At 41.3% G+C, this 17,544-nt stretch overlaps 1 protein-coding gene across 1 annotated transcript; it reads left to right on the forward strand.

Annotated features, from left to right (window-relative positions):
• Nucleotides 1-1,843: 1,843 nt before the first annotated feature.
• On the forward strand, nt 1,844-4,081 carry LOC128258098 (uncharacterized). The gene has a single exon (XM_052989513.1). It carries the CDS (start codon nt 2,155-2,157, stop codon nt 3,748-3,750), a length of 1,596 nt encoding a protein of 531 aa, XP_052845473.1. The 5' UTR covers nt 1,844-2,154; the 3' UTR covers nt 3,751-4,081.
• Nucleotides 4,082-17,544: the final 13,463 nt, after the last annotated feature.

Genomic DNA, 17,544 nt, shown 5'->3' on the forward strand with positions numbered 1-17,544 from the left:
TATCTAAAATTTAAGTTTAATTAGGGTTAAACTTAGGCATACAAAAACCTTTAATACTTGGAGATGTTTAATAAATCAACATGAAATTTACTGAATACCCAACAACTTATCAATTTTAAATCATATCAACTTATGGGTTAAGCTTGAACAGTTCGGTAGACAATTAATTAAATACAAACTAAACAATATTTTTAATGAAATGACCATGGCCGAAGGCAATCATGTGTTTAATATTAATTTCGTCGACAGCCAACATGGCGTCCATGCGAATTATAGGCTCCAACACACAGATACACACTCGTCCACTTGTGTTCGTTGTCTATAAATATTAATTAAAAATGCAACTCATATGGCAAGTGGAACAATTAGCACCTGAAAATATGCAAACATTAAATTGCCGCTGCAGCAGAAGCACAGCCACACAAAAACTGCAACAAAAGAAGTGAAATTTAAATAAAATATTTGTGTGAATGTGTGTGTCTGGTAGCTGCAAACCTTGTTCACGACTGACCATAACAGACACATATTTTGTCCTGGCAATGGCCACATCCTCATATCCGGTCTGCCAGGACCTACGGTCTAGCCGGAAAAAAAAGGGAAATCGGGGGGACGGAAAACGAACGGAAAACATTGCACAATTTGCTATTGTTGCATGGCCAACATACATATATGTGTATATTTACTGGCCGGTTGGCACTTTTTCCACACAGAGCCCAACAATTTAACTGACAAATAAATATTTCACTACGGCGAAATCTTTCGGCGCTCAACAGTCGCCTACAAAACAGGGGATTCCCATCGCTATATCTATGTCCCTGGGTGTGCCAGTGTGTATGTATGTGTGTGCCTGGCAATATGTAAAGGCTACGCGCAGCATATACTCAAAATCCAGCCCAGCAGCAACAAATGCAAGAAATACAACAAAATACAACAAATACAGCCACACAAAACATGACCACATATTCACACAATCTCGCTGGCGCTGCTAAAAAATCGACAAAAACAACCTGTTCGGAAACACTTGCAACAAGGATATCAACGTCAGCAGAGAGAGGGATAGAGCTAGAAAGAGAGGGCAGGTCCTGCCATATTTTCCGGGGTGGGTGTAAGGGGCGAAAAGAGCGAAAGCGAGAGCGGACCAAGACCAAGCGCCGCCTCTTTTCGAAAAGTTATCTGCACAGCGAATAGGGGACAGTGGGAAAAAACAGACAATTCTTTGGGTAAAATTTTTCAAACAGTGCACAACCAACAAACAGGTTTTATATGGTTTTATATCATCCTAAAAAGGACGAAATGGATTACTGAACTTGGTCCATTTTTAAGTAACATACTCCTTTAAGTTTGAGGATTTATTCCGTATTACTCTGCACGTAAGTTTTTGGTGTGAAAAAATGTAAATTTCAGAAATCTCTTTCAATTGTGTGACAAAAGAAAGTCCATTGAAATTTGTTTTGAAGATATTTCTGCAGCACCCCAGATTGAATCCAGTTTTCTAATATTTTAGTAATCGATGATTACACCTTTTTAAATTGGTTGAAACTAATAAAAGAGAATAACCTTGTTGAACTGAGCCAGAAGAAAAAGGTTTTTTTAAACTTTAAATGAAATAAATAAGTTTAATATTTTCCTGAAATTTAATATATTCATTTTATTTTAGAAATCAAAAAAACCTTATAAAATTATAAAAAAAAACCAGAAACCATTTTATTTTTAAATTAAATTTAATTTTTTAATTTAATTAACAAGTGCATTTTTTGTAAGGATTAAATTGTATAAGCCCCACTGTGCCCCGCATCACATACAATACTTCAACGCTTTCGAATAGCCAACCTGGCCGGGGATGCCAGCCAACCAGGACTCGTCCTGGCCAAGGCTGGCACAATAAAACCACAGAATATGTTCGCCAACTGGCAGAGCAGATGGACATTCCAGAGACAGAGAGTGGGCCGGAGAAAGAGAGGGAACGTTACAAAAGAAAGAGAGGGCGAGCGAGAAAGAGAGCAGAAACATAAGGGTGGTGACTGCAACCGCTCTCTGCAGGACCTGGTCCTGAGCCAGACTCAGAACCTGAACCTGAATCCGAACAGACTCCGAGCAGAATCAGGACAGATGGGCCAAGTGCCGCGAGTGCGGAGAGTTGCCTTTCCCATTTGAATGGGACAATATGAGAATACGAGAATTCCAACTAGACGCGGCGGTGGTGGCGGCGGGTACTTAAAGAGGAACAGATTGCGGGCGGCCAGCAGTCGAAACTGGAATTTCGAAACGCAAGGAACTAGAGAGGTCCACACAGCAAACCAAGTGAAAGTCGAAAAGTGTATTGAAGTGAAAATGAATCTGCTCATGGATAGCCTGCCGTCGCATGCGAGTCCTGGCCAGCGTCGCTCCACGCCGCCTCAGCATGCCGAGCTGAGGATCTCGACATCGTCGCCACAGCAGCAGCATCACCAGTCGCCGCAGCCAAATCCGGCCACCAATCATAATAATAACAACAATGAGACGCCCACATCGCCAGCCGGTGGAAAGACCACTCTGAAGCGCGCCTTCGATGTGGCCTTTCTCATGATGCCCGACGAGCGGATCAAGCAGAAGCAGGCCGAAAAGCAGGCTCGTCTCCAGGAGGCACTGCAACACCATCACCATCAGCAGCAGCAGCAGCAGCAACAGCAGCACCAGATGAACCACTATCCCACAGATCTGTCGCCTCGAGGAGGAGCTTCGTCGCAACCACCTTCGCCGGCGGCCTTGGAGTACATCAGCCTGTTGGAGGCACGCCAGCGATATCCCCAGATCAGCATCCGCTCGCCGAGGGTTTACGATGATCCCAGTGTGATCATACCCCTGGTGGATTCGCCGGAGGCCCCGTCAACGGCATCACCACCACCGCCGATGCGCAGTGCTTTCACCAAGGTGGCCTCCTCGTCGCTGTCCACCTCCTCGTCCTCACCGTCCACAACCTCCCGCCTGGAGTCACCCGTGGACGTGGGTGCTCCGCCCCTGAGTCCCGACCAGCTGAGCTGCGACTCGATGAGTCCGCCATTGGTAACGCCACCGCCGCGGACCAACAGTGGTGGTCAAAATCAGAGCGCCCTGCCTGCCAGCCCCATTGTGTACCACAACTTCCGGCCGGAGTATCAGTTCAATGGAGCCTTCCAGGCGGTGAATCCCATGCAGGCGTTGCAGGCGCAGCAGCGACTCAAGCAGCAGTTGCTGTACACTCGTCCCCCGGGTCCGGGAAATGTGGGAAACGGAGGTCCCATGCCGGGGAATTCCCCGCCAGGACCACCGGCGGAGTTTCTGCATGCCTATCCGGGATTCGCTCCACCACCGCATCCATTCACGGTGGCTCAGCCCCTGCAAAATCCCGCTGCGGCAGCCATACTCTCCACGCTGATTCCACCCACCCTGGCATCCACTTTCACACTGACCGCGCAGAACGTGTGCGCCAAGTGCAACATAAGTTTCCGCATGACCAGCGATCTGGTGTACCACATGCGGTCGCATCACAAAAGCGAGGTGGCCTGCGATCCGAATCGCCGCAAACGCGAGGAGAAGCTCCGGTGTCCCGTCTGCCAGGAGACCTTCAGGGAGCGGCACCACCTGACGCGGCACATGACCGCCCACCAGGACAAGGCCAGCGATCACCAGCCGCAGCTGGAGGACACGTCCTCCTCTGCCGGCGACAACGAGATCATCAACGTGGTGGGGGGCACTCCGCCAGGTCGTCGAATGGGCGGCATGCCCAAATGATCGAAGCATTTCTTCGGATATTTCTAAGACAGCTCATCCCCAGGACCCATCACCCATACGTTGGTTTTCCTTGGTCTAGTCATCTAGTAATGCCCGTTTTCGATTGTGATATTAATTTTAGTTCTACCCACGCTCCGATTTAATTTCCCTTAGTCTTAAATGTAGTGCAATTCGTATCTTAAACATATAACTGGATCTCCCCGTGTCTGTATTAATTCTTTGTCTTTTCCTGGGACCCGAATGGGTCTTCAGTTTGATCATTGTAAGATATTATGGTTAAGTTGCAGATCTGCTAGTAATAGCATTCAATGTGTGGCTGAGTGTTTTAATAAAAATCTAATTGTTATGCAAATCCAATAATTGAAACGAATTGTTTTTTAAACTTTGGGGATTGGGGTCTAAACTTTTTCAGAATTTGTAAACATATATATTTCTACAGCAACCTTTTTTATCCGGATTTTATTTTCGATAAGTAAAGGTTTTAAAAACTTGTTTTTAGCATAAGCTTCTTAAAAAATTACTTTCATCTTTGAATAAAATTTATCACATTTAAAAAACATTTTTAGGTGAAATAAAGATAAGTTATAAAAATTTAAAATATTGCAAAGTTTATTATACTCTGTATCTTTTTAAGTGCGTATGCTTAACAAATTAAAAAATGAGCATAAAACAATGATAAAGATTTTTTTTTATAAATAAAATTTTATATAAAAAGTTTTACTTTGCTTTATTTAAAAGGTTTTACTTAAATGGAAGAAAGATTTATGATACAAAACATTACAAGCTTTGAAAACTTTGATTAAAAAGTTAGCTTTTAAACAAAGAACCCTTTTCAATTTGTTAAACAAAAATGGACCATATTCTTTTTCTTGAGAAATTTAAAAAAACAATAAAGTACATTTTCTAAAAATGTTGAAATAAGAAGACTTCTGATCTCCATATATGCTAAAAAACGATGGTATCTTTATTAAAAATAATTTTGCCTTAAGATTTTTAAGAAATTCTACGGAAATCATCAAAATTCAAATACAAAACGTACATAGAAATTCAAATAGGCGTGGGTATCTTTTTGATTTGGAAACATATGTAGTTTTTGAAAGTCTATGCCGACCAACCCATTCCTGTTGTGAAGTAGACCAAAAACATAGGTTCCCAGGCATAGAAAAACCGGCAGAAATTCGGCGGGCACATGCCTTTCGACGAAAGTAACATACGCCATGTAAGTAGGGCGAAGAATATGTTCAACTTGTTAGCGCAGTGAAGCTGAATCCTGCAGTCGCGCTTCTCCAGGATGCAAGTTGGACGCATGCAGCAATTAGATGCGGCCACAAAAACTGCGACGCCGACGCTAATGAGCTGGGAACCGAAATGGTAACAAGATAATAGGATATCTCGGGGTGCAAAGGATGTCCTGGGTGCAAAAGGCAGTCACTGGGCCAAAGCCACACGGCGCGACTAATACACCGAGCTTCCAGAGTGTTTCTGCAGTTTTTGGCAAGAATGAATTTCGAATTTCAATATTTCCACACTTCTGCCAACCCCCTATGGACGGATTGTTGAACTCAGTTCCCATGAGCCTCGAATTTGTAGCATGGCAAATTCCAACAAAGCGCAACGAATTCCTTGGGTGGTGGCTGCTCCCCCAGCGATTTCGTTGGCTCGTTGTTGCACCCAAATGAGCCACGTCGAATTGCGTTGATTTAGCGTGGCCAAATCCTGTTAGCCCCGTGCCACAAAAGCCAAGCAGCCACGCGGGATTCTCACAGGATTCTCACAGGATGTCTTGCTGCCTTATCGACTGATGTATCAATTGATGGCATCGCTAAACGGCAAACGTTCTGCTCCGATCCGCTCTGCTCTGCTCATTGTTCCCATGATGGGATTAGCATTTTATGGCTTTGTGTTCGCTGCTTGCCACTTGATAAAGACATTTTGTCTGGCTTCTCCTTTAGCATTCAGGAAGTGTGGGGTGAAAACAATTGCTGGGAAATTTAATGTAAGCAAATTGGTGGGGAGCATAAAGGTACGGAGATAAATAGAAGGTGGCTGATATGTTATGGTGTGATGTTAACTGTTTTAAATCATACTTTAAAGAAGAATATGAGTTCTAATATATTGAAGCTTAGTTTAGACACTCAAAATATATGTGCAAAACAAAAATTGTTTTTTTTATTAATATTAATAAATAATCTTGTCCTAGTTTGAATACTGTAGGTAAACCATTTTAACAAATTTAAGGTCAAAGGCCCGTTTTCTATCATTTTAAAAAAGGTTTTCAACGGTTTCATGTCATCATAAATGCCAAAACAAATATAAATATTGCTATGGAACAGGAATTCCAATATCAAAAGTTTCTCTGTTTTAAAATATCTTCTACAAAAAAGTTAGGAACAACAAAACCTGTAAACAATTAAATTAAATAATGTTTAGTCTTGATCAAGGATAACAACAAATTTTTTTAATTATGCATTACAAATCTTTTACGTAACTATTGATTTGAAATAAATTAGGTTGATTAAAATATATCAAGCAACTCAAAATCTTTATTCTCCAACCCTCTGGCATTATGACCAGCTTGAGACAATTCACATTTAGTTTTATTTTATCACCCAAGCCGAGATTTCCCATTTATAGCTGCCGATGATTTATTTCGTACATTTCCCCAACGAGCAATTCAAGCTTCCTTTAAAAAACAATTACAACATCCGGCGCCCACACAAAAACAAGCAGGCGGCACCCACATGAGTTCCCGTTGCCGTAAAGCGAACACATCGTCAAAATCACATTTCCTCATTTCATCTACGAGAGGCCACCACATTCAGGATGGCAAGAAGGCAAGACAGACAGTCTCATGGCAGCCACTCACTCAAAACGACGCCCAAGGCGGCCCAACCGCAGAAGGCAACTTCATAATAAGCCTCATCATCATCCTGGTGGGTGCTACATAATAGCAGCCATAATCACATTTCATATTTATCACATTTTTACGCCCACCAAGGAGCAATCCGAGGGGGATCCCATTGCGCAGCGACCTGCGCCGCTTTGTTTGCCTTGTCTAACCTCGCAATTTGACCGTAAATAAATTGCCTGCTCATTTGGCGAGCGGTGGTTGGGTTCGGTTCAAGCCCCCTTTAACCATCCAATCCAATCCAATCCCCTTGACTCAAAATCGTGTTCAAATACGTTTAAACACAATGCAAATACCGTCATAATAGCACAACAACAACAAGGCAGCCAGCAGGAGCAAGAAAATCCGACAGCTGGAGTAAGCCTGAGCCCTGGGCTTTGGCTCCGCCCCATCAACCCCCTTAATGGCTCCCCGTGCGTATGAGTGATTTCTGCTCATCTGCGCTTAAAAGTATGCAAATGCCGCGGTGGAGTCGCAGCACTGGGGGAAGTATCGCCGCGAGGAGGGGGCGTGTCAGGAGATGACTTTTATTACATTGTTGTTACTGCGACTGGTGCCTGGCCAAAGTGTTTTTTAACTGCAGGCAATTTAATTTCCACTTGCTCCCGGTCGTTTTTAATTTCAACCGCAGCCACTGCCTGCAATCGATGTGGTTTGAGTGTTTGCCCGTTGATTAGCCCTGTGGTTCGGGGCACTTAATTCCTTGCCACACGGAAAAAAGCAAATAAGCTCTCCAATATCAAGTCACAGTATAAATACACTATTTTAGAGGATTTTTTAATCACATTTGATTAGCTAACATGTAAAATGCCATAGGCTTTAATATTTGATACGAATTGATGTTTGTTGCTTTGTGAATTTTATTAACACATTAATCAGCTCTCAAAATCCTTTAAAAAAGCGTTTCAGTTTCTTACGACAATTACTCTACACGTTTTACATTTACAAACAATTTTTGGAAAGCAAAGTTTTATTGTTGAATCATCTGCTACATTTTAGCCTTTAAAATACTTTTAAAACATTTCAGTTTATTAATCTAGTTTCGTTCCAAAAGATTTTTTGCTAAAAAAATGTTGCTTTTGAATATTTTGCCAAAATTTTCAACAATAAAAGAAAACAACAGAATGTTTTCAATATGTTAAAACGTGATTTTACGCTTATAAAGAGTTAAATAAAACAAAATAACCAAACTAATAGACAGTAATCAAATTACGCAGAACAATTTCTAAACTGTGCTTCAATAAAATTGACTTAATCACTTTAGTATACGCCAAATTATGAAATTATACATTACAAAATAGCGTATTTGGTTTTCAAACATTTTAAAAAAGAGAAAATTTCATTTAGCTAATAGTAACTAATAAAAAAATGAACGAATCTATCTTTAAATGTTTTCTGTGCACCGAACGCGACACTATAAGAGCCCCAGAAAAACTGACAGCCAAGCCGCTTAAACTTTGAACTTTGTCATTTCAATTTTCGCCAAACGGATGCGCTTTGTTTCAGGCCAGGGAATGGATACTCAGACTCAGACGCTGTGGATGCTGAAGGCTGGAGGCTGGATGGCTGGAGAGCTGAAAGTCGGGCCGAGGACATCCATGAGCCGACCGGAAACATTGAGCCTGACAATGCGACTTTCATTTGCCGAAACTGCGGAGGAGCTGTGCCATTGTTTTGGCCACGGACAGGACAGGCTGAAGGCTGAAAGCTGAAAGCTGAGAGCTGAATGCTGAATACTGAACACTGGAGGCCTGGGGCCAAGTCACTGCCGTGCAGGAAGTTTTTCATGCGCCATGACACTTTTTGTGCGCTGCTCTGCGGTGGCCATTTTGTGCCGTGGCAGGATACCTTTGTGCCAGGAGGTTCCAGCTCCAGCTCCAGTCCCCGCATCAGTTCCATTGAAATTTTCGAATATTTTTGGATGCATGGAAGCTGTTTGCCATGGCCAAAAGACAGGCGGCGGCTTACCGCACACACATATAGTATATATATATCCAGGAGGAGCTGGAGCTGGAGCTGGCACATCCTTGCACTCCATGGCCGTGTCCTGGCCGTAATTTATGATGTGCGCTTCCCTTTGCTCGCTGGCTGGCAGTTGGCAGTTTTTAGTTTCGCTGTTCGAATTCTGCGGCTGTTTTCTGCTGTCATAACTTTAGCCCGCATAATTAATAGTTGTAAGCCGCAGCGCAGCCACTGACTTTTTAGTTGGACCGCTGCACAACTTTTATGGCAGGCTCTCCTGTCCTGAGTCCTGCCAAGCGTTGTTTGCTCAATTAACTTAGCAGGTAGTTAATTTTCCGAAAAGCCGCAAGGCAACAGGAGATCCCCATGGGTTTCATGGTACTTGTTGTGGGTGCTAATTGATTTACGAGTGAATGTTTCTGCGGTCGCCATTTAAGCTGACTTTAAGTGTTGTTCTCCATCACTCGTAGGTTGTTACTCATTCTGCTTCAATTCGGGTAGATTGTTCCCTGGTTTACTGAAGCATGAAACGCGTTTGAAAAGCAGAAAAGTTAAAGTGACTGGAAATGCGTAAAATTTATATTTCGACACTTGTTTGTTTGAATGAAATACTTGCTTGCTGTTGGTCAGGGATGATTGTGTACAAAAAATCGACCCCAGTTGCCTTCGAGTAAACTAAGAAACTATCTAAGCTATCTAATAAAATAACTTTATTAGAAGTAATTTAATCAATTGTTTATTATATTGTGTAAAGAAAAGTAGTAGTGATATTTCTGTAAAATATGTATTTTCTATGAAATAAATTGTGTTTAAAAATGTTTTCCCTTCTTAATTAAGGTACGCATCCTGTCTCCTAGTTGTCTTGACCAAATTTCTAAAACGTTTCCCATAACTTTCTCCGACACATTGAAATGCTGGCCCCATAAATATTCAGCGAACGCCAAAAACCATTTAATTAAGTTAACTTTTATGGCTCGTAAATCAGACCACAACGTGGAAAAAACACATATTCAACATTCGCGGGTTCTCCACTCGCCTGTTCCATATTCATGCGAATTGGTAGCCCCAAAAAGACAAAGGGGGTTCACATTGGTGGCAAGGTGGCGCTGGACTGGCAAAAACAAAAATTCTCGCCCAAAATAAAATAAATGGCATAAGCAACGCACGACGCTGACCATGTTGTTTGCTCCCAGCTCTTAATGCACGATTTTAATTTGGAATATTCTCAGGGAGTGGGCCACGATGGAAAGGGAGGGACTGCATATGGGTGTACACATTATGAAATTATGAGCATTAAAATGAAGAATGGCCACTTATCTAAATTACACCATGTGTGGAACGGGCGATGGCGCCGTGGGGTTGCTTGTCATCGAACAAGTGACACACTACCCGGGCACAACTGTTCGTCGCGATCTCTGGCTGGGTTAAGCACACAGCAGCCATATATCATGGCAAATATGCTGAGTATATGGAAATCCCGCCAAATGATAAATGAAGCACAAAACGGCAAAAATGGCAGCGATACAGCGACCGAGGCACACATATGCCAGGTAAAAACCGGAGCAAGAGACCAAAAACTGGAGCGGGATACCGAGTAAGACACTTACATCCTTGGCCAAATCGCGGTTGTCCTTAACTGAAAAAAAAAGAATGGCAACCCGCAAATATGTCATTTGACATGCTAAATATTTTGCCTGCGACTTTAGCACCGCAATGTATATAGCAAAAAATCTAACGGCAAAGCAACGGCATGCAAATCGAGTATACGCGTAGTAAGCCAAAAGTTGGTTACCAACTAGAGTGGAAGTAGGGGTTCACTTTATGGATGGCTATTTATGACTTCTGAATGAAAGGTAAGAATTTTAAAAACAAAACAAAAATAGGGAATTTTAAGTTCTAAGAATAAAGATGAGCACAGGCAAGACAAAAAATAAGAGGATTAAGTATTTATTAATATATATCAACATTAAATTTCCAGGCTTACTATACATATTCGTGCCTTTATTAATGTTATAAACTTTTTTTTATCATAATTAATTAAATAACATTTATCAAACGATTTCAAAAAATAATCTATGATCATTTTGCGTCGAAATCAATAAATGTTTAAACTAAATTAGTCATCGTAACGTGTACAAAAAATATTTCAGCCAACAAAGTAATTGATTTATCAGTTGCATTCCCTTTCAGACATTTAATGGGCAACTATTATTTGTCTTTTTAGGAAATTTACGATGGAAACAATTTTTGATATAGCCAAAGAGAAGAACTTTTTTGTTTTAATAGTTAAAAGTTGCAAATTTTAAATGGCGCGTCGCTGGCAGAGATAAGAAACAGGTTCACCAATAAATATTGACACCATTTTGTGTTTATAGAACTGGAATCGGGAGAGCTAAAGGGAGAGGGAGTTGGCCAGATAACGGTGGCCATAATGTCTTTCCCCAGACAAAACACAAATTGAAACTGAAAAGTTTTATTTTCCTTCCTTTTCATAGGGCAAAACAGCAGAGGGAGGGTAAAAGAGTGTGGCATGCGTATCGTAAAAAATAAAATTATGCAAATTTTTATTATTTGATTATGCAAATGTTCGCGCTTGACGACCCTTGGCATAAGGACGACAATATAGCCCCTCTCACTCGCCTTTAGCCCTTCACCATATCGCGGGCTTGGGACTTCCGCTGAAAGCATGGAAAAGCGAAAAAACGCGACAGTTAGTTGGCCACACTCCCCGTCTGACCCACTAACTACTTGGAGTACATTTGAATTTTTTTGCCAGCGTTTCCACGAGAGGAGCCTGAAATGCGGAGGGGCGCAATGCTCTGCGGAGCAATGTCATATGTGGTTGGAAATTTTGAATCTGTTTGCAACCCCTTCGAGCGTATCCGTTTCCTTCTGTCGCGTGCGTTTCCCAACCCCCCAGCACGCTTTTCCATTTCCCCCTTTCTGTCGCACTTGTCGTATGCGTATTTATATTTTCCCTTGTTATGCTTTATACTCATTGTTGTCTCTTTCTCGCCTCTCGCGTGATTTGAATCTTTTAAGTGAAATATTGTTGAAATCATTTACGCTTGACTGGGCCAGCTCTTTTTCGGGGGCCACTGTGCAGTCTTGAGGTGGTTCCTCCTCAAACCCAAACTCCCTAATTTATAAATGCAACTTACTCCGCAAGAAGTCACGGAAAATGAGTTTAAATCTCGACACAGATAAAAAACGTCAAGAAAAGCCAGAATGTAGATAAAACTTGGGCATAAAGTTTTACGAGTCCCGGCCTGTAATCAGTTTGAATAATTACCAAAACGTGCTTATGGCTTCAGGAAAATTAAGGAAAGAAAACATTTTGGTTAAACAAGAAATCGGTAATTTCGCGAAAAAGCTAATTACAAAGGTACAAATATTTCAGACAAATTTTGGTTGGTTTTTTATTAAAATGTACAACAAATATTATTACTTTAATAGTATAAATAGTTTTTTTATTTAAGTACAAAATCATTATTTTAAAAGTAAACAAATATTATTATTATTATCAAAAACAAAACAGTTTAAGAAGACTTCTTTATAAAAGTGATATTTTTTATATCCCTGCTTGTTAATGTTATTAATAAATTTATTTTGAGTTATTAATTTTTATATAAGTTTGCTTACAATTTAAATTAGTCTTGTCTATCAAAGAAATTCTACACATATAATATATTTCTTAGGAATACAATTTGGATTATTTTAGAATTCAATTTTTAATTATATATGATTTTTTTTCTAATTCAGTTTAAATTAGTAGATTTTGATGAAATCTGATACTTTTTCGTTGTATAGTTAGTTAACCTTAAAGCACTACACAGTCTTAAAAAGAAAACCAAACCATAACAATGTCAAATTTGTAAGCTGTCAGGCAAACAACTTCACCGTCTAAATCCCGCTTGTGGACAAAAAAGTGAGAGCCAAGTTAAGAGCAAACGCATCAATCATCAGGACACCACAACATAAATCAAGCAGCGAGTCAAAGGAAGAGGTTTAGTTTGGCCGCCAGGCAACTATTGATAGGCAGGTCCATCAGCTTGATGGGCCATTGTCGATATCGGGCCAAAGCGCCACTTCCGGCATGTGCCATAACCGAAATACAGAGCCCATACCAGTGAGCTCCATAATAATAAAACAAAATGCTTAGAGCGAAACAAGAAGGAGGACCAAGGAAGTCGCCTTTGTGGAGGCAGTCTGTTTATTTACGCCGCATTGTATGTAGGAACTTACATATGGGTGAGCCTGGAGGGCAGCGAGGAGTCCCGAGGAAGAGGAGACCCATGTCCCATACGGCGGGGCACACATCACACATGTTGTTGCGAGTACACACGTATGTTGCCTGCAAGCGATAGCGTCGGGACGTCGCCATTTTTTTTTGGCTGCCACCGCCGCCGCTTGTGCTCCCCACTGCTCTTCCACTGGCAATCTTGGCCAGCAATCGCAGGCGGCACATATGTGCAATCATGTGCAGGCCACCCGTTCTCCGGACTCTTCTGCTGGCCCCCAATCAATTTCCTGTCCCGCTTCAACAACGCTCTGGTGGCGACTCCATTTTGGCATTTGTCCATTGGCGCTTCGCCGAAACACGCCCCCTTGACGGCCAGGCGCATGCCCTGAATTTTTCCTTTCCAAACCACTCTCTGCAGAAATCCTGTCGAGCTCGAAGTTCGAAAGAGAGATTTGAGTTGGAGCGATGGAGAGATGGAGAGTCGTGGCCGACCGACCACATGGACCATTCTCAACCGCATCTGCTTAGTGTCAAATGGGAGCGCCAGCGGATGGCGGATGCTTTTTCAATCAAAAAATGCCCAGATAAGATAGCCGCCAGTGCAAGCTGCACTTGTCAAACTCACATGTCCGGGAAATCCCGACAAGAAATCATGAGAGCGTTAAATTGAAACTTGGGATTTTACGCAGCTTAAGTTTTTTAGCAATTACAATAGAGATCCGGGGGAGAGAAATAAACAAAACAGGCGTTAACACTTGTCATTTGGTCGGCAGGAATATGTCACCTGTGTCGGCCGCATCCGCATCCGTATCCCAAAACAGCAAATATACCACCCAGCCATGGGCATGGGCAAATTCAATCAACACGCTGGACCACCCTCATCTATAAATCTCGGTCCGTTCAAAAAAAAAAAAAAAAAACAGAAAAAAAAACAATCTCGCATAAATTCCTATTTATGGCCCGACCATTTGAACCTTTTTGTGCCAACCTCCTGCCCCGGCAAACACACACAATCAAAAGTCGATTAGCATTCAGGGCAGGGCGGACAGTTCCCATTCCGACTTTGGAGGACCGAACCGAGACCGAACAACAAGCTACAAATAGGCAAGCGCAGGTAATCGCATTTCGAAACCTTGCTACCCATTGCCAACCCCCTTCTCGTGTGGAAAATCTGCTGAAACACAATGAAAATATTTTGCCATGTCCACACAAGGGGTTGGGAGATGGGTTCGTTTTGCTGTGTGTGACAAGTACAAGCCACTTGTGCGTTGATGATAATTTTCGAACCATTTTTTGGGGGGCGATGCTGGGAGCTGGGAACTGGGAGCTGGGAACTGGAGCCCGGCAGAGATATCCCTGAAATCGGCTTATGTCGCCTGTGCCATTGTGCTGACACGGCTGCAGGATTGGGGCTTTTGTCTTACCGCCCAATGGCCAGCGAGTCGAGTCTAGTCGAGTCGAGAGTCCTGCCCACTCAGGTGATTTATGCTGAGTTTTAATTTAAATGCAATCAATTTGAAATATAGCTACCCGAGAATAGTCTTCAGCTGAAATAAAAGTGAGGATTAGATTGTGGATTGAATTGATTTCTGATTCTGAAGGAAAAAAAGGTAAAATAAAAACCTAAATTATATATAATACATAAAAAAAGATAGATATTTTTAAAGAAATATAACTAACTTAGAATATTTTTATTATAAAATGATATTTTCCTTTCGAGTCCAGAGTCCTGCCCACTACGGTGATTAACGTTGTGTTTTAATTTAAATGCAATCAATTTGAAATAATTGAGGATTAGATTTTGGATTGAATTGATTTCTGATTCTGAAGGGACAAATTCTAAAAAAAAAATGAGAGAAAGGAACTAAGCTTATTATATAGTTAAACTTGTATTACTATAAAAAAACTAAAAAATAAACATTTAAAAATTTTCAAATTTAAAAAATAAAGACATATTTTAAAATCAAAGGTATAAAATAATAAGCTTCGTGATGATAGTCTTTTGGTTTACTTATCATATTTAAAAGGCAAACATATATAAATTAATTTTAATTTTGGCTTATATAATTGTTTGTGCTCATTTTGGATATGAAAACTATATGTTAAAGACTTAATTTTGGTAGTGTTGTTAAATTCAAAGCCTTATAAATGGTTTTAAAGGCTAATAAATGTAAATTGAGTCTAGCGATCCCCAACGACCACTAATTATTAAACCAAGCCCTGCAAGGTGAGTAGCTTTTAGCTTGAAGCAAACACCATTAGGATCATTAGTAGAAGAGCTTACCAAGCCAAATTCAATTATGTCAAACATCTCGGCATTATCTAGATGCATTATCCTTGGCTAATGAGCCGCGCTTGGCGACGGATCCTTATCGGCAGCCAAGGAGCCTGGCCAAAAGACACACAGACACACAGACGTAAATGAAATCAATTAAAATTTATCACATGCCAGTTGCTTCATTAGGACACAAAGGACGCAGCCAACAGCCGTGTCCCCAAGGTGCAATTCGTTATCCACTCGGAGGACAATGGCGGTCAGGATGCGGCTGCCTTGTAATTTGTCCTGCCACCGACTCTCCCGCCGACAGTTGTTATCGGCTTAAGGAAGACAATAAAACGGCGTCGCCGTTTGTCGCTTTAAATAATAAAAACATTTGATTTGCCAACTCTGGCACGTGGCCAGAGTCAGGAGCTCCGGAGTCGGGAGAGTTATCCCTGGCTGGCTGAGAATGCGCAAGCAAATCACAGATAAAGCCAACGCGTAAATTAATGGGCGACACGTGCCTCACTTGCTGCTCCGCGATTGAATTGAATTTGATGGTTTGGGATTCGTATGAAAATAGAGAAACGGACACTGGGTGGTCCGTGGTCTATGGCATGTGTGGGAGCAGCTTATGGCCGGCAAATTATCGCCTCTGTGTGATGGCAAGTGGTGACCCCAAGTGTTTGCTCTGCGGCTGATAATTGAGGCGTAAATGTTGGCACACGTCCGGAGTCCGGACAGCCGCACGTCCGGGACTTAAGTTGATACATTGTTGTAACTTTCATGGAGTTTATGGAGCGGATTTATTCGCAATCCCTTCATCGAGTGCCAAAACTCCTCGCAGTGTTTTAGTGGCCTGCCAGTGCACACAATGTTGATGATAACCCTATCAAATGTTGAATGCCGACAGCAGCTATAAGGATGCAGCTCATTGTCGAGTCCGTAAAAAGTTAATAAACCCTCCGAGTATCAATGGCTGCGAACAAAAGAATGCGTCCATAAACAAAGGCGAACTTTTGATTTTCCAGTTGACGTTGCGGTTTCAAAGCGCCAGCCAAAGCCTTTGACCATATGTGCTAAAAATACTGGTTTAAAATATACCCTAATGGGGGTCTTTAGAAGGGTAATATAAATTAAGAAATCTATTTTATATTTTTACTTGTTTTTTTTTTATACAAATATTTTGTATTCAATTTTAATATTTTTATTATGAATTTGATCCATTGCGATTTTAAGTTATTTTAAATATGAAAATATTAGCAAATTGTTTAATTTTTCATTTGACTATTTTCGGATTTGATTTAAATATCTGAAAATTTAAACTATAACTCACATTATTGTATTGCATTGTATTTAATATTATGGTTTAATATTTGAATTTTAATATTTAATATGCAGTTTTAAATTCAATAGTCTGGTATTTATTTTTACTCTTTCATTTTTATATCAGTGTAAAGTTGTATGTATATGAATTTTTATCAATAGTACAGAATAAGAAATCTAACTGAGACAACCGCAGATAATCATGTTTTTAAACCCCTCGAAAGGGTATCAACGGCAAACGATTAAAGCCACCCCAGTCAAGTATATTCATTCAAATCAAAATCACACCACCAAGCCGAGGATTGCTGGATGGATTTGCGAGGGACGCTTGGCATATGGCCACTTGGCAACACCGAAGAGTCCGTCAAACAAAGCCAAAAGATGGGTTAACAATTGTCAAATAACCACAGGATATGCACATGAGTGCATTGTCGTTTGATTGCCGAGCATGTGTGTGCGGAAGGATAGCCGAAGGTGGCTTTGATCCTTGATTGGACTGGGGCCACTTGGGGCGCATCTGGTCACGAGTGATTGATGGCCAAGGCACAGGTTCCCGAATTCCGCATCAGCGATTGCTTTAATCGAGTCCGGAGTTTGGTGGGAAGGAAAAAGCTTTAGCTCCAAATTAAATGGTGTCAACTTTTCGGGGAGGACACCATAAAAACTGATGACCATAACAGATAAAATGTTTTTTTTTTATGTTATTGCTCTGCGCTGCGGCCAAGTTGCAAAGGGAAACCACAAAACAATATTTAAATTTCAAAAGTTGCCAGTGTACCAGTTAAATGAAGCAGAAGCAAGATTGTTGTCACAGAAAGGAAACATTTTGAGTCTGCGGATCTGGAATGCCAGCATAAAAAAGGGGAAATCAGGCAAATATAAATGTTTAAGCTTCGAAAATGGGGGATGGCGCAAAAAATATATAGTTAGCACTCAGGGCTGACCACGCCCCCCAAATCGAATTGACACTCATGGCGGACACATTTTGTAAATTGATCCCAGGGACGTGCGGCAGGCATACAACTATCCAAGTTGCACTCATAAATCATAAATCAATAGGAGGAAAAACCCTCCGAGGCAGAAAGAAAGCCAGTG

This window comes from Drosophila gunungcola, assembly GCF_025200985.1.
Source record: "Drosophila gunungcola strain Sukarami chromosome 3L unlocalized genomic scaffold, Dgunungcola_SK_2 000003F, whole genome shotgun sequence".
In the NCBI taxonomy this organism is placed as follows: Eukaryota; Metazoa; Arthropoda; class Insecta; order Diptera; family Drosophilidae; genus Drosophila; species Drosophila gunungcola.

Excerpts from the sequence above, each read along its gene's own strand:
- LOC128258098 (XM_052989513.1), top strand. The coding sequence starts at position 2,155 with ATGGGACAATATGAGAATACGAGAATTCCAACTAGACGCGGCGGTGGT.